At 39.0% G+C, this 18,053-nt stretch overlaps 1 protein-coding gene across 2 annotated transcripts in view; it reads left to right on the top strand.

Moving 5' to 3' along the window:
- The window catches only part of DOCK4 (dedicator of cytokinesis 4), a 468,861-nt gene that overhangs the window by 186,817 nt on the left and 263,991 nt on the right, over positions 1–18,053 (top strand). For both annotated transcript variants that reach the window (XM_065939085.1, XM_065939086.1), the window contains exon 2: positions 15,647–15,730. In XM_065939085.1, coding sequence (XP_065795157.1) covers positions 15,647–15,730 — 84 coding nt within the window. The remainder of the gene's footprint in view (positions 1–15,646; positions 15,731–18,053) is intronic.

Raw genomic sequence — 18,053 nt, forward strand, 5'->3', positions numbered from 1 at the left:
ATCCTCTGTCGTCCCCTTCTCCTCTTGCCCTCAATCCCTCCCAGCATCAGGGTCTGTTCAATGAGTCAACTCTTTGCATCAGGTGGCCAAAGTATTGGAGTTTCAATAGCTAAATTATTCATTTATATAAATGAAAATACAATATATAGCTTTTTAACTTTAAGAATTCGTTACTCACCTATATTTATTGGCAATAGTAAAACTTTCAGTAAATTGTCAATGCTTTATAGAACATAACTAACATATGGCTATTCCCAGAGGTTCTAAAATAAGATGCTTTTAATTATAGTCATGAATAAAACAAGAAATATCCATACTTTCTTATATGTACATTTCATGTAGATGTACTTCTCTAGTGAAGCTTAGGAATTTGACCTCCTCATTTTTCTTTGTTAAATGGGATTATCCTCTAATTCCCACACACCTGTGGAAGAATCATCACATTTTTTATTAAATTTTTTTACATTGAGGTTATTTTTGGGAATTAGAGTTATCTTCGAAAAAATAGAAATTTCTATGTTTTTGAAATGTTTTTCACTTTTCAATCTTATTGTCTTTGGGCATTTGTTATTTCAGTCTGTGTTGGCTGGAATGTTAAAGTCATTCACTTTGTACATAACCCCAAGGGCTTTCACATTGTCAGATTTAGTTCACGAGCAGACTGAGTCACCTCCAGTGGTGCTCAGAAAAATAAAAACAAATGCAGAATTATCCTTCAAACCAAAGAATTGCAATAGATGGATTGTTCCTAATTAACATATTGTGAAACAAATGACTGGGTTTGGCCCTAACACCAGACCTGTTGTCTGTTTTTGAAGATATTTTGGAAAACGTATCAAATTTTCTTGGCAACTTTCATTGTAGAGGGGAGAAAGGACAAATAATTACAAAGATTTTAACCAAGCACAGTGATTTTTTTAATCTCTATTTAAAAAAAAAAGCAGTCGGTTTAAGGGGATAGTTTTTAAAAGTTTCTTTTCCATAGCGCATTGATTTGCTAACAAAGAGTGCAGATTTCAATTACTGTAGACAACACCTGGGACCAATAGTTAGCTGAAATTTACAGTGAGAAGAAAGATGTGGGAAGCAACTGCTTCATTAGTTCATAAAATTGGAAGAGTCAAAGAACAGAGGGCATGATCCCCAGAGAACTTGACACACTCTAAAAACCCCAAGGAAGGATTTAAAAGTTCATTTATAATTGATAAGTACTGAGTCGGTAATGTTGTTTTTATCCTGGTTCCCTGATTTGGCTATTACGGTTTCATGAGTTTTGCCTTAACTTGTGATTAATATCTCAATGATAAACTGGCAGCATTTCTTTTCTCAATATCTTTTAATTTGAAAAATAGTCATTGACAATTTATAAATTAGAAAGAGCAGGGTTCAACGAATTTCCTGGATAATATAAGCCACAATAGTACCAGGTTTACAAATACCACATATATAATGATGTCATTACTCCTGTAAAGTCCTTTCAGTTCTAATACTGTAAGTCTAAAGAATGATTGGGCTGGTCTCCTACCAGATTCCAGAGGACTTGGATGTTCACTCCTTCCTGTCTCACTGGTCAGATGGCTACTGCGTCTGCCCTGTGGCTAGGGGTGGGAGTGAGGTTGAGCGAGATATTCTAATACAGCTGTGTTTGCCTGGAGAAAAGGAAATAATGAAGGAAGGCCAAGATGGATTCATAATCATAGTCTGTATTGAGGGTGCTGAGGGATGTAGATGATTCACCAGGTCACCACAGAGTTGAAGTATGGTGGTGCTCCCCGTGCATGGGGTCTTATAGGAGTCCAGGATGAGAATTAAGGTACTGGTAAGGAATTAAGAGTATACCCACTCTCTCTCCACATTAACCAGTACTGCTCCACCTCTGCGCATAGTGTATCTCCTGGATTATAAATCCCTCCCATCCCTGAAGTTTCATTGCATGTGGAATGATTGTTTCAGTTTCTTCATCAATCAAATAAGACTATTACATGGTAGCTTGAGAATCCATTCATTTTAAATAACCAACTTTATAAAATTTCCAAAACACAAATCACTTATAAGTTAGACGTTCTAGTTTGTAGTCAATGTCTTAGTTTAAGTAAGATTTTTATAATCAGTTCTAATATAGTGTGCCAGAATTAATAACTTAAGAAGCTGTTGGGAACATCAGTAAAACCTAAGACTTTAGTTTAAAATCAGTATTATTGTACACAGTCATTAGGAGGGTGTATTAGGTCAGGGTTCTCCAGAAAATACATACATGCTATTGTTTAGTCGCTCAGTTGTGTCTGACCCTGTTGCAAACCCATGAACTGTAATGTAGCCTTTCAGGCTCCTCTGTCCATGGAATTTTCCAAGCAAGAATTTTGGAGTGGTTAGACATTCCCTTCTCCAGGGGATCTTCCGATCCAGGGATCAAACCTGTGTCTCCTGCGTTGCAGGCAGATTCTTTACCATCTGAGCCACCAGGGAAGCCCCTATAAGATACATACATATATACAGATACATACATATACATGTGCATATGTATATGTATATATTTCTGTATGTATATGACTTCCTATAAGGAATTATCTCATGATTATAGCAGCAGAGACCAAGGAAAGCCAGTGATGTGGTTGTGAGAACTGGAGGGCCAATGACTTAAGTCCTAGGCAAGGTGAGAGAAGTTTGAGGTCCCAGCTCAAACAGGCGGAGAGATCAAACTCCTCCTCCTACCTTTTTGTTGTATTCTGGCCCTCCAGCAGGTTGGTTGGTGTTTATCCATCTTAGGGAAGACAGTCTACTTTACTCAGTTCACCTATTCAAATGCTAATCTCTTCCAGAAACACCCTCACAGGCACACCCAGAAATAATGGTTTATTTGGGCACCCTATGTCCCAGTCAAGTTGACGCATAAAATTAGCCATCGCAGAAGACTAGATTCTCTCACTGAAATAAAAGAAATTGAAAAATTTCCCGCAATTCCGTATCAGTGACTCATAAGACTGAAAGGCTTAATTCAAACCTGTGAATGATTATAGTTAAGGCAAGCCCATTCAATCTTTCTTGAAAATATTGGCTGAAATAGTTCAAAAGCTGTCTTCTACCAAATGCACATATCCATTCTTTGGTTAAGAAAGAAGTACTTAAAGAGACCAAGAAGTATACTGAAAATTAAGCAAAAATGTTAATTCTGTTCATTTTCTGAAATGAATGAAGTGTTACGGTTGAGATTTTATTTGATATGATGAGTAGATCATGTCAAGAATACCTATGGTAGTAGTGGTGTTAATTCTATGCTTTCTACTTACGAAATCAAGGCATCATGGCTGAAGTCAGGATGTTGTGCCAGCTTCAACAAGGACCCATTATAGGTTTTAACTGCAACTGAAATAAACCAGCTGTGTCTGGATTACCCTATGAAAAAACACTAGAGTTGAATTTGCTAGGGTTCCAGGCAAGAACTATCAATGGATGCTATAAAATATGGTGAAAAAAAGAGGTATATTTGCAGTCTCAAAGTATGTCCCCACAAGATACTATAGTTAACTGCAAAGAAAAAAGTAGTAACTTTACAGTGGAGAAACCACCTTAACCAAGTGATCAAGGTTAACATCACCAGCAATGAGACACACTGCCGTTGTGTATCTTCTGATATGGCACACTGAGCAGGCACACATCATCACTTCTGTGGTATTCTTGCCAAAATCGCATATCCTGCACTTAATCAGGAGGAAACATCAGACCAAACTAAAGTCAGAGGCTTTCTGCAAAATAATTGGACATTATTCTTGAAAGCATCAAGGTCATGAAAGACAAAGACTGAGAACCTGTCAAATGAGAGGAGACTAAAGAAATAAAGCAACTGAATGTAATGTGGAATCCAAGATTGAATCCTTAACCAAAGGACATTGGTTGGACAGTTGGTAAAATCTGCATATGATCTTTAGGATAGTTAAGAGTATTATATCAACCTTAATTTCTTGGTTTTGGCAAGTGAAAGAAAGTGAGAGTGACTCAGTCGTGTCTGACTCTTTGTGACACCATGGACTGTATAGTCCATGGAATTCTCCAGGCCAGAATACTGGAGTGGGTAGCCTTTCCCTTCCCCAGGGGATCTTCCCAACCCAGGAATCAAACTGGGGTCTCCAGCAATGCAGGCAGATTCTTTACCAACTGAGCTAAGAGGGAAGCCCTGGTTTTGGCAAGTGTATTTTATTTAATATCTTAACATTTCCTGAAACTAACTGAAGGCTAAATCAATTTTTATACTACTTTCATAGGTTTTTTAATATATAAATCTATAATTTAAAAATTGAAAGTTAAGAAAATGAACAAGAGACTTAATTTTTTCTCCCACACAAGAATGATAGAATTATAAATGTGTTGGTTTTGTATAAAAACAATTTTACAATTAAAAAATCACTGGAAATATAAAATTCAGTGTTGAATTTTTTAGGAACGAAAAGATATGGGAAATATTCTTTCTCGTAACTTGTGAATTAGGAAAGTGAAGTGAAGTGAAAGTTGCTCAGTCGTGTCTGACTCTTTGTGACTCCATGGGATATACAGTCCATGGAATTCTCCAGGCCAGAATACTAGAGTGGGTAGCCTTTCCATTCTCCAAGGGATCTTCCCAACCCAGGGATCAAACCCAGTTCTACCCGCATTGCAGGCAGATTCTTTACCAGCTGAGCCACAAGGGAAGCCCGTGAACTAGGTGAAGCAGATGTAGAGTGTTTCCTTTGCCACTGTCTTTCCGGTACCGGCCACAGTGCTGGGGCATAGAAGATAAATGAAGGAGTAAACTGTACACGTGTTACATTGATCAGTATTTATTGAACAGCCACTTGATGGGATTGGGAACTTAAGAGGATCTCAAAGCCAGAGATGCTGGATATAGTTAAGTGTTAGAGAGATGTAAATAGGAGGGGTACCATGGAGTCAAGGAGGCTGGAGGTGATTTGAAGAATATCTGTTGGAAACAGGCAAAAGGGGATCCTGACTATAGTGAAAAGCATTTACAGCACTTGCTGAGACCCAGTGAAGAGGTTCAGTATGACTGTTGACTGTGGTTTGTAAAGGCTGAGATTAGAAAAGTATGCAGGCACCAGATTCTTAGAGAACTGTGAACTTTCTTCCTTTTCTCCATTCAGTGGTCAAAACCAGTCAGAATTAGTGTTTGTTCAAAATTGGAAATTGGCTTATTCATCAAAGGAGAAGAGGGAGTAATAAAGTATAAGAACATGGGATTGGTTCTCTTCTGGTGGGAGTTACATGGTTTGCAGGTAATATCCCAGTGGACCTCTTGAAAGGTGAGTATTGGGAATAGAAGTCAAATTCAAGTTGAAAAAAGAAAACCCTGTGGAAGAAAAAATTAGAGTGCTTTATTGTGTGAGCCAGACAAATAACCAAATGAGACAACATTTGGAGAGAACATTAGGAGAGGCTGCGAGAACAGATTGACCTCTCCCCATTTGGAGGTAGCTCAGCTGGTAAAGAATTCGCCTACAATGCGGGAGACCTGGGTTCAATCCCTGGGTTGGGAAGATCGCCTGGAGGAGGGCATGGCAACTCACTCCAGTATTCTTGCCTGGAGAATCCCCATGAACAGAGGAGCCTAGAGGGCTACAGCCCATGGGGTCACAAAGAGTTGGCCACGAACTCAGCGACTAAGCACACACGTTTGGGGGTGCCCTGTGAGTCCCTCTGGTGCAGGGGGAGAGGGTGAGATGGCTAGATGACTAGGCCCAGATGAACCACTCGAGTTCTTCTGTGCCATTTTGTGACTTTGAATATTTAGTACTTGGAGAAAGAAATTAGAACAGAGCACAGAAAGATGTAACAAGGTTTTGTTTTTTTTTTCCCTTCCCTTATAGCAAACTATTAAGTTTAAAAAAAAAGTGTTGAAGCTTAATCCTATGTTTCAAAATTTCTCTTAAAGGATGTAATTTTAACATTAACCATCTCACACTGGGAAAGGAAATATATTTTATATAATGATTTATATGCATGTCTATAAATTTTATATATACATTTTTTAAACCAAATATTTGGTGGTAGATTTAATATGTCTGCTTGGGAAATGGTATTTTACTTCTCAGTGAAAATTTTTCCCTTGGAGTATGGGGAAAGCAGTTATTATTTTCTGTGACATGATGTCTGCATTATAATTTTTCCTCCTGGTGCTGTCTAGTATTCCTAGGACAAATAATGCACTGTTTGGCAGAGAGTGTATGAAAAGCTGAATCTTCTTTCCTTCCTATCTCTGCTTCAGCATTTTAGGAAAATCTTTCTTAACTCTGTTACTTTCTTTTTTTAAAATCTGTCTCATTTGCCAAAGATACTTTCCTCTTTTATCAGAAAATGCAATAGTACCAGCCTTCTTTCCCCTCTGGAGCAGTTGAACCTGAATCTTTCTAAGTTTAACTTGTTAATAGTGGTTTCTGAGAATCCATAATCACAAAACGGAGCAAGGGTTTTTGACTTAATGATTATGAATGGAAATGTTATTTTTGCCTGTTATAGATTCAGACCTAGTCTCTAAGCTTCCAGTTAACAGTGACTATGAAAAAAAGAATACCCTGTATTTACTTACATATATAGGGTTACAAATCCAGTTCTCATACATTTGTTTGATCCTCATGACATTTCTGGGAGCTAGTCTGGGCAGGTGATGCCATTCTGCCTGCAAATGGTAGGACTCAAGACTGCATGGTTCGTAAATAGTGGAGCTAAACCCAGGTCCTTCATCTCGCTATTCAGTTTTGTCCCCTTAGGGGACCTCTCTGGTGATCCAGGGGTCAAGATTCTGCACTTCCAGTGCAAGGGACACAGATTCAATCCCTGGTCGGCTACTAAGATTCCCCATGTTGTGCACCCCCACCAAAAAAAGCAGTACTGTGAGCTTTCAATATTGTCTCCTTTTCCTTGGTGCTGAGATACTTCTGCGATAATTGTTTAAACTCTGTGTTTTCCAACATGCTCCTTTTGACTGGCATCTGACCAAAACCATAACCTTTTCTATCATCTGAAAGTTGTTTTTAGAAGTACTGATGGGTGGATGCAGTCATCAGTTCAGAATTTTACTGTTTGACCTTCAGTTGTTCTTGTAGCCACTTAGGAAAGTGTCTTTGCATTTGTAACATTAAAACCAAGGGAAAGAGTATGTTTATGACTCTTTGGGGAATAAATTGGGTTCCTTTACTGCCACAGTGACAGTGTCTTCAAATGAATCTTAGTGTGGAACAGTAGCCTCCTGAAGTTCATTCGTTCAGTTGTTGGCCTCTGTCCTCTTCTTTGTCTCTAAAGTGGGAATAGAAACACCCCCATCATAGAAGATCAGAAATAATGCACAAAAACTTAGCAAAACCACCAGATAGTATTACAACAAGGCTACTTTCCTTCTCCCTTGAAATGGATCTGGCAAGAAGTTGGTTCTGAACATGGGACACTGTAAGCTTGGAGCAGGTTGGCCTCCCCAGAAAGCAGACTTTGAGATGCAGAGATTAGCTTGCAGGGTGTGTATCAGAGAGTGTTCTTGGGTGTCACACCAGTGGAAGGAACAGGGGAGAAGTAGGACTGGGCAGAGGGAGCACATGACCTGTGATGCTGGCCCAGTGACAGCCCTTATTAGCTTCAGCTGGAGTGGCCCTTCAGAGTTGTAGCAGGAGGGCCTGGCCCTCACTGTCACTGGGTGCAGGCCCCCTGGGAAGAGGACATGGCCTTGGGCAAAGCAGCTCCCTTCAGCTGATCTTCCAAGATCTTGCTGTGGCCACACCCATGACCTTACTTTGTATTTACCTGGAGTCCAAAGGGCAGAGATTCAAGCAGAATGGAGTTCTGCAGTTGGTAGAAATGTCCTCTCAACAGTCAAGGACAGCAGTATATTTTCAAGTAGCACTTGTCAAATGTCAGAAATGAATACATTTTATTCCATGCGCTTCTGATTTTTCAAAGTCACTTAGGCCCGAGAGAGTCCTGTGACCTGTCTGGAGGCCTGACCGTGGTACCCGTGGCATCAGAATGAAGTCCTGTTGGTCAGTGTGCATATGTCTGCCCCAGAGGCATGCCTGCATAGACAGAACGGAACTGATCTCAAATGCATGGCAGTTATGAGGACGAGAAGATGGAGCATAGTGAGCCTTCCTTTGATTTTCCTATGGAGTTCACCTTCAGCATCAAAGCCATATTCAGGAGCAGGCATCCCATTGCCCCCTCCCACATTTCCTTTGAAATTTTTTTTCCAGTCTTTCTAGACCGCCTGCTCCCATGGCCCTGTTGTCATACTGATGGCCAGCTGGGAGTCCCTTGAAGGTAGAAATGACCCCTTTGCTCTTAACTTCATCTCATAGAGGGGGAAGATGTTAAGGGGCTACGAGACAAGTTCCATCCTACACTTGTGATCATACCAATAGAAATCTCCAGATGACTTCTATTTCATCTTCCCTCAAGGTCTATCCAGACAGCTCTTTAAAAAATAAGGTGGTGTCTTTGATAAGACTATTAACTTGGATTTCCCCATCATATTTTATCTTTCCCTACAGGAGAATTTTGTGCATGTGCAGAGGAGATGACCCCTTGTCCTCTTCTTCCGCTGTTTGCTATTTTATGAAGTAAAATCCCTGAAAAAGAATTTAGTTCTGCTTAATACCCTTTCTCTTTTCACTGTGTCCTCCAGCTCTTATCCAGAAAAAAATCTTCTGACACTTCAGAATTTCTACCTTTTCCTCCCTGCTTTTTTCCATTTGTGCGTGCCCCCAATACGCACAATGATACTCATAAAGCTGATAAACCTGAATGTAGATATATATTCATGACAAACCAGAGTGAAATATAGTATGAAATACATGTGAAGATGGAAAGAACCAGTTTTAAATGTCCCCTGAGTTCCTTTACAAAGCCCCGCTTTTGTCACTGCCTTCTCACTGTTGCTGACATACTTCAAGTACCAGCATTCAGAATTTTACAACTACTTGCATGAAAATGTTTATTTAGTTTCTGGTGCAGTCATAGCTCATTTCTATTGTGAAAAACAGGAGTTTCATTTATTTTGTGTTAAATGGGATTCCATGGGATAGTCTCAGAACTTGAGAAAAACAGCATCCATCGTGTTCTGTGTTGTAAATAACTTCCAAGTGACCTTTCAGACCACAACCTGTTTCTGAGTTGGAAATCCTTTTATCAGAAAGATGAAGCCAAAACTTTGACTTTGAGGGATGAGTTTCCTTCCTTTGTGTCACAAGGAACAAAACATTTCATTATTTTTTACCCCCCACATTATGTTCCATTCGTCTTAGATTGTCAACCCATAAAGGGCAAAGGCAGCGTTTGCCAGGCTTGACTTGAATTGTGGTGTGTAGCATCATCATCAATATTATTTTGATCTTGATGATGAATGTGGTATCATCTGTGATGTAGAGCTACATGATTGTCTTCTAGTAGTTTTTCTAATTTGTTTTTGTTTTTGCTTTTAAAAGTCACAACTCTGTGATTGAATTGCTCCATACTAAGTTTAAAAGTTTTACAGTATGAATTTGTTCTTTGCAAAAACAAGCAATGTCACTGAAACTGAGAAATAAGTTCCAGCTTCACAGCACGATTTTGCTTTTTTTTCCCTGCCTTCATAGAAAGCACTGGTGAGTTATAGATAGGATGCTTTTCAAAACCACTTAATTTTTAATAAAGTCACTAGATACTAAACTGATATTATGTAAAGGAATAATATGTGGTAAGAGGCAACTGTTTCTGATTTTCAAGATGCTTAAGCTATACATTTAATTAACACTTTCAGCTTATACACATAATTTTAGCTAGTTTTTCTTTTGGCGGGGGGAAGGTTGGCCATACTACATGGCATGCAGGATCTTAGTTTCCTGACCAGGGATCGAACCTGTGCCCCATGCATTAGAAGCATGGAGTACTATTGGACTGCCAAGGAATTTTCCACATATAATTTTATTTTATTTTTTTTGCGACCAAAAACGTGTTTGTATAAATTTTTTTTTTCATTTATTTTTATTAGTTGGAGGCTAACCACTTTACAATATTGTAGTGGGTTCTGTCATACATTGACATGAATCAGCCATGGATTTACATGTATTCCCCATCCCGATCCCCCCTCCCACCTCCCTCTCTACCCAAATTCTCCACATATAATTTTAAAAGACTTGAACATAAGCTATGTTTATATACATGTTTGTTAATCCAAATAAATTTCTATATAGTAGCAAATGGACAGAGATGAAAACAATACCATACAGTAGTTTTTATGTCTGTTTAAAACTGTACTCTCAGGATCCTTAGGACTCAAACAATAGCATTGAACCTTTGTATTTCCAGCTCTATGAGGCATTCATTCTCTATGATCTTTTCTGTAGCTCTTTTTCAATTTATCAGAAAATAAACAAGGGAATCAAGACAGTATGTGGTCATGTTCAGTAAACCCAAGTATTATTGGGATGCCCCTGGAAAGATAGGATGAGAAAACTTTCATTTGAAGGCAGAGCTACTTAATAACAACTGGTGGCAAGATTAATTTTCAGTTGTAGACTTGTTTCATGCAAAAATGCTTGGAGGATTTGGGGACTTACTTGAAAAGTTGTATCCAGAGTGGAATCTAAGCATACCATATGTTTCAAGTGCATTTGATAGAAATGCAGATTGAGATTTCATGAATGCCTGAGTTTTCTTTGAATCTTTGCTTTGTGAAACCAGTTTTCCTTCCTTTATGATACACTATATGCTACCATTAGTAAACACGAGCCAATCATGTTTTCAGATCTTTTGCTCTTTGGCCTAGAACTGCCTTCCCCTTTCAATTGCATAACCTGAAGCATAAACAGAATAGCATTTATCCATCCATTCATGAGCTTAGTACATTGCAAGGTAGAATTACTTGTGTAATTCAAAGACTGAAAATGGCTAGCCATTTTAGAAGGTGAAGATCAAAGTCCTGCCTTGAACTATATCTTAAAAAAGTGTTACTCTCCAATATGATCTGTGCTTTAATATGTTTGAGACATTTTAAGTTATGAGAGGTGCCCTTGACATTCTCTGACTCTGTTAAAACTTGAGTACCATTTTTCAGTGGCTTCATTCATTCATTCTGTGTGTTTATTCATTCTCTGTTCCTGCACTAACATAATCCAATGCTGGTGTATGGAAGATGATTTCAAAACAATTCAGGTTTTCAAGTAGAGAGACAAAGATAAGCTAAGTGTATGGGATACCTTGCTCTATTTAAGATATGGTCATAGTACCCTTGGAGCACAGATAAGAGAATAATTGATTTCATTTGGGTCCAAGGATGGGGAAAGAGGGTAGCATCAGGAAATTGAAAGGGTTTACCTTGGAGCTAGACCTTCAACTCAGGCTACTTTGTAGTTCGCTGTCTAGAAGGGGTGGGGAAGGCAACTGCCCCCAAGGGGGATAATATGTATGAGGACAATGAGTTCTGCATGAAAGAGCTTGATGAGAATTTGGATATGGTAGCGTGGAGGGCATTGTGTGGAGAGGCAGGTGGGATGGGAGCCTGGAAAGGAACGGGAGCGCAGTGATAAAGGACTTGGTAGGAGATGCTGAGAGCAGACCTTCCCTTCTGCTTTATCAGATGGTGGGGACCAATGTCCATTCGTTCAGAACTCAGGCAGTGACTAAAACCGAAGCAAGGCTGGTTTGGGGACAGAGTGCTTCAGTTATATATTATACCCTCTCCGTGCTGAGCTGAAAGACTTCTTCCAGACTCTCAGAATTGCAGGCTGGCAGGGACCTTTCAGTTCACTTTGTTCAACTTCTTTGTTTTATAGAAGAGGCATCTGAAGCTCAGTGAGACTGAAGAACATAATAGCTCACCTTTAATAGTTATCAGATATTATATAGGTGAAGAGTGAAGTCAGAATTCACCCACATAGGTTCCTTGGGCAAGAAATGAGATGATGCACAGTTATGACCCAGACAACCTGTCATCCCAATTTTAAACATTTCCTGTGAAAGAATGAGTTTTCACAGGTAATATAGTTTGGTTCTTAGAATTTTGTGTGCCCTCTTAAAATAGAATTGCCCATAAAAAAGGAACTTGACTGCCTAAGACCAGAACACTTAACAGTAATGGCCCTGCCCTCATTCATTCCCTCAGTGATTATTTACCGAGCTCAATTTGTGTGCCAGGCTCTATACTGAATTATGTAGACAACTGGGAGCTGAAACCAACCTAGTCCTTATATCCATGGAATTTTCAGTCTGTTGCAGGAGACATCCTTCCAAAACTTCCACAAATAAGGGAGGCTGGTTAAGTGGTATATGGTGCTATGAGCATATGGAATTAAGGTGACAGGATGTGTATCAAGAAAGTCTGCTCTGAGGAGCCTTATTTAATCCTTTACTACCTTTTGCACTTTCTTTATCATTGACCCCATTTTCCTGATGAGGTAATGGAGACTCTGAGAGATTGGTATCTTGGACTGAATCACACAGCTAATAAGACCTGGGCTCAAACCCACATCTCGTGATACCAAGTTTGATGTTCTTTTCCTATACCCAGCCTTTTTGTTTGTCTGTTGTTTTTGGCCACTCAGCATGTGGGTCTTAGTTCTCCAACTCATGTTCCCTGCAGTTCAAGCTTGAAGTCTTAACCACTGGGCAGCCAGGGAAATCCCTACACCCAGCCTGTTTGACATCAACATTTAAGAAGAAAGCTAACTCGGATATTAATGCATATATATGAAGTATCAATTCAGTTCAGTTCAGCCGCTCAGTTGTGTCTGACTCTTTGTGACCTCATGAATCCCAGCACGCCAGGCCTCCCTGTCCATCACCAACTCCTGGAGTTTACTCAGACTCATGTCCATCAAGTCGGTGATGCCATCCAGCCATCTCATCCTCTGTCGTCCCCTTCTCCTCCTGCCCCCAATCCTTCCCAGCATCAGGGTCTTTTCCAATGAGTCAACTCTTCGCATGAGGTGGCCAAAGTACTGGAGTTTCAGCTTCAGCATCAGTCCTTCCAATGATCAGGACTGATCTCCTTTAGGATGGACTGGTTGGATCTCCTTGCAGTCCAAGGGACTCTCAAGAGTCTTCTCCAACACCACAGTTCAAAAGCATCAATTTTTTGGCGCTCAGCTTTCTTCACAGTCCAACTCTCACATCCATACATGACTACTGGAAAAACCATAGCCTTGACTAGATGGACCTCTGTTGACAAAGTAATGTATCTGCTTTCTAATATGCTATCTAGGTTGGTCATAACTTTCCTTCCAAGGAGTAAGCACCTTTTAATTTCCTGGCTGCAATCACCATCTACAGTGATTTTGGAGCCCAAAAATAAAGTCTGCCACTATTTCCACTGTATAGAAAGGTGGTATTGATGAACCTATCGGCAAGGCTGCAGTGGAGATGCAGACACAGAGAACAGACTTGTGGATGCTGTAGGGGAAGGACAGGGTGGGACGAATTGAGAGAGTAACATGGAAAATATGCACTATCTTAGGTAAAATAGACAGTGAAAATTCGCTGTATGATGCGGGGAGCTCAAACCTGGTGCTCTGTGACAGCATATAGGGAAGGGATGGGGAGGAAGGTAGGAGGAAGGTTCAAGAGGAAGGGGGCATTTATCTACCTATGGCTGATTCATGTTGATGTATGGCAGAAACCAACACAATATTGTAAAGCAATTATCCTCCAGTTAAAAATAAATACATTTTTAAAAAGAGGGCTAAGAAAGTAGATCTACAGCAGGAGGCTCGAAGGTATGAGAGAAGTAGTAGAAGAGAGGATGGCCTCTTGAAAGGTGATATGAATGTAGTGACAGTGGGGGAGAGAGCAATTTCAGAACACAGTGAAGTGAAGGGCTGAGGCGTGAAGGGGTGGTGAAGAATGAAACTAATGAATGGTACTGCCATGTTCAAGAAGGTGATGGGGTAGGAGAGAGCCCCAGCAGTAGGGGAGGTATTTCTGGCTGCCTGGGAGTTAGCACGGGCATTCATGAGTGGTAAGAGCTATACACAGAGCTGAGTTAGGGCACCCACACCCTTAGACCTCTAAGAGAAGCATCAGTAGTGCAGGGTTGAACCACTAGCGTTGTGAGAGGTTACGGCAACTTCATGAGTGTAAAAAGGCAATTCTGAGGGTAAGTTTGCTTTGGAGTCTTAAATGGTACTCAATCTGCTGTCTCTTTGGTTGTTGATTCCTTTTAAGAAGAGGTCCCTGAAAGTTATTTGAAGTAATCTGTCAAGATACAGACCTTTGATTATTTTTTAAGCAAACACTGTTGAGGCCATCAACATGAGGTCATAGGGTATTTATGGGTATAGTTGGAAAATGACATCATGGATTAGTGCTTATCTAAAATGTTTTAACTTGGTTACTGTGTAGTTATTTTTATCTGCCTCATGTACTTTGGGCTATGTTTTCTGTCCTGTGCTTTGATTGCTACTACTAATTTTGTTTTAAGATCATAAAATGGCTTTAGACTTCTCTGAAAGCCCATTACTTATTGGCATGTTTTGATTTTTGAGAGATTCATGTGTTCCTTCAGGCTTTTAAAATACATTCACAGCAGTAACAATAATTTATTTGGGGGATTGGTGTTGTTTCTAAATCTTAAGATCTGAAAGAGAGAGAATTGTAAAATTCACTTCCAAAGTTGGAGGCTCTTAAAAATCAGGCGGTCGAAGCATTTACTATCATTTTTTGGATGTGAATTGCAAGAAGATTTTAGTGTGTGAAATATTTAACAGGAAATGTGTCTTCTCTTTCTGTATGTTGACTTCCTTTTCTTTATTTTCTGGCCTTGTCTCTCGTGACTCAGGTGTTAATTTCCTGGGAGGAATCTCTGTCCTTCATTCTCTCTTAACCCCTCAAATAGCCTCGGGATGGTTAATCTCTGGTGTTATATCCTAGTCCTGCCCAGCCCCGCACCGTGTTTCAGAAACCAGTCAGTATGTAAACATTAGGTGAGGCTAAACAGTGACTCCAATCTCTGTGTGCCCCCTTTCCCCCACATCCAAATTATCTGAGAGCTAAGGCATGTGGGGATTGTCATTTTGGCCATGTGTTTAGACCCAAGGGAGAGAAGTAATCATTACCATTGATTAATGCAGAGAAGAAGACTGCTTTAACACCACGTACTGGGCTAGACCCTGAGGACACAATAGTGAGGACACAGTCCCTTCTCTTGAGGACCTTACGGTGTATGGAAAGGAAATATGCTGAAGACAGCTTAGCAGAAAGGTCAACCAAGCTTATTAATGAGTAAGACATATAGTCCTCATTTATTATTGGACACATATTTATTGAGTCACTACCATGGGATGGGCTTCTGAATGGGGGGTGATTGTAGCAGTGAGGGAGAGGGACACTCCTTGCGCAGCTCTTACAGACAGTATCTTTGCTTGCGTATGTTATCGGGTGATGTTGATATTTTGTCTACTATCTTAGTAAGTATCACACCTTTGGAATTTGTATTAATAACACTTGTTTGACCAAGAGGTTAGCAAAGTCTCTAAACTTTGGTTTTCTTCCGAAATGTGTCACGTTAAAATATGACAGCCAGTTCTAGCTATCAGTGCATATTTCCTGCTCACGTTCATTTTCAGTAACATGCAATAGTAAGCAGTATAACTGGCCACAACTGACATGATTATCCCCATATATTCTGTGTCATTTCTTACAGTTATTGCCAGTTTTCGAGGAACTGTGCCATATGGTCTGTCATTGGAAATTGGAGATACAGTTCAGATCCTGGAGAAGTGCGATGGTAAGTACACTAGTATTGATTGCAGTTGGGTAAACGATCTCCTCAGCATTGGGCAGCTCATAAAGTGTACACATTCTTTTCATACTTCTATTAATCTCTGGGATTTTCCCCTTAGTCACAATGAACCATTTTTTACAAAACTATTTTCTTGCCTGTTCAATGTTTGGCTTATGAGAAAATATTGTTTGGTATTTTTAAGCTGATTATATTTTTTCCTAATATTATTTATTTATATTTGCTAGATTCTATTGAGACTGTTGAATTTCTGAGAGTTCATGACTCAGGGCCAAACTCGAAGGCCTTTCTTGGAATGTCAAGAGTCTTATGGGCTCCCCAGGACAGAAAGAAACAGAGGTCCAGAGCAGAAATGCTTTAACCAAGGTTGGGTAACCAGATTCCTTGGGGTGGGACTCCTGCCCTGGCCAACTCTGCTCTAGTCCTGTAACCTCTTCCTCCTCACCTCCCCCAAATTTGGACTGAAATTATTTACTCCATTTGAAATGTTAAGTGAACTTGTATGATTAATTTATATAAGAGGCACCTAATTAAATCAACTTAGTATATTTTCAAATGCTTCTGTTCCTTGTAACAAAACATCCTTAAACTCTTGTCCTTAAAAAGATCCCAGATAAAATGACTACTCTTTTTTTTTCTTAACAAAATGGCCATATTGTAAAGTTCCATCAGCATATCCAAATATATGGTTTTCCTCTGAATACATTGTCCTTATTAGGAATTTATAATATGGTAAGACTCTATCATATTAAGGCTCATTATTGATAAAATTGTGTTCTTCCAAATAGAACTATTACTTTTATTTAGAGCCTGTCATTAAATGGTGGTGATACACGACATTTATTTTGTACAGTGTCACTGGTATATTTAAAAATATAAGGTTTTTCTCTGTCATTGCCAGATATATTTTGTCTGTTTCCACTTCGTTTACAGATAAATATAAAATCTGTTATGAATGGGTGAAAATATACTTCCCAGCTAATGGGAGCTGTTTTGTAATGTAAAAACCTTTCTGTGTGGTGTAGTTGGACAGAGACCTCACTGTGACATTTCTGCATTTCTCAAGAAGTTTTGGTTACTGTTAAAATAATTATTTAAGAATGGATATATTTCTTGGATAGATGTCTTTAAGGAATCTAATAAATCCTGACATTATAGAGATTGCAATTCTCAATTCATTCTACTTTTTCCAGGCTGATTGAAAATGATGTTTTACAAAATATTTTTTTTAAGAAAGCTCATGAGGAACAAAAATATTTAAATACAAAACTCAAATACCTTTTTCTAAAAGTTCAATTAATCAAAAAGATTCAATTCAATAGAACATTGGTTTTATGATAAAATAATTTCTTCCAATAAGCAAAATGGTTTCTATAGTTGAAGAAACAATAAGTTGAAAATAATACATTTATAGGAGGCTGTATATTAGCTTCCTGAAGTAGGAAATGGTAACCTGCTCAAGTATTCTTTCTTGGAAAATTCCATGGACAGAGGAGTCTGGAGGGCTACAGTCCATGGGGTCACAAAGAGTTGGACACAACTAACCAACTGAAAACATACACAGCACATATATATTAGCTATATAAATTCATATATATATATAATATATTATATATATATATATATTTATATGCCCTGTAATTGTTTTAAGCTATAAAAAGTTATGTTGCCCCTTAAGGACAGTGCTGTAAAACTGATTGAGTCACTTTGGAGGTTAAATAATAGACATTCTGGAGAATAAAAATTATGGTGAGCTCAGTTGATGGGACATGGTGTGGATGAAAGAGTGCCGTTAATGCTCTAAGTGGATGAGACCTGGCTTCTTTCTTCTTACGCTATCAGACTGATCCTCACACAAGATGGTAGGCAAAGAATGTGTGAGTTCAGCACAGAATTGCTGGCTAAGCACTGCTCTTTGGTGGTAGAGTCAGGGCTTTGTATTCAGGCAAAGACAGTTTGGAACTGTATTAAGTCTTGCATAGATTCTTGAATTTCTTTGAGATATAGTGTGACATTTTATAAAGTGGAGTGAAACTAAACTCAGAGAGGTCACTTAACTTGCCCAAGATTCAACAGCTAATACTTATTGATAGTAAAACTAGAATTTAAAGCCCAGTACTCTGATTCCCAAGCCTTTACTTCCATTATGCATGTTTGTATTTTTTATGTACATTTCCAATACAATTTTTAAATGATTTTATTGATAGAAGACTTACACTTGTAGTTATTTGACTTTTATAGTCTAGCCTAATTCCAACTCCCACATGTAAGGTAAAATTCTGTCAGCAAAGGATAGAATGATTTCTAA

This window comes from Muntiacus reevesi, chromosome 6 (assembly GCF_963930625.1).
Source record: "Muntiacus reevesi chromosome 6, mMunRee1.1, whole genome shotgun sequence".
NCBI classification, from domain to species: domain Eukaryota; kingdom Metazoa; phylum Chordata; class Mammalia; order Artiodactyla; family Cervidae; genus Muntiacus; species Muntiacus reevesi.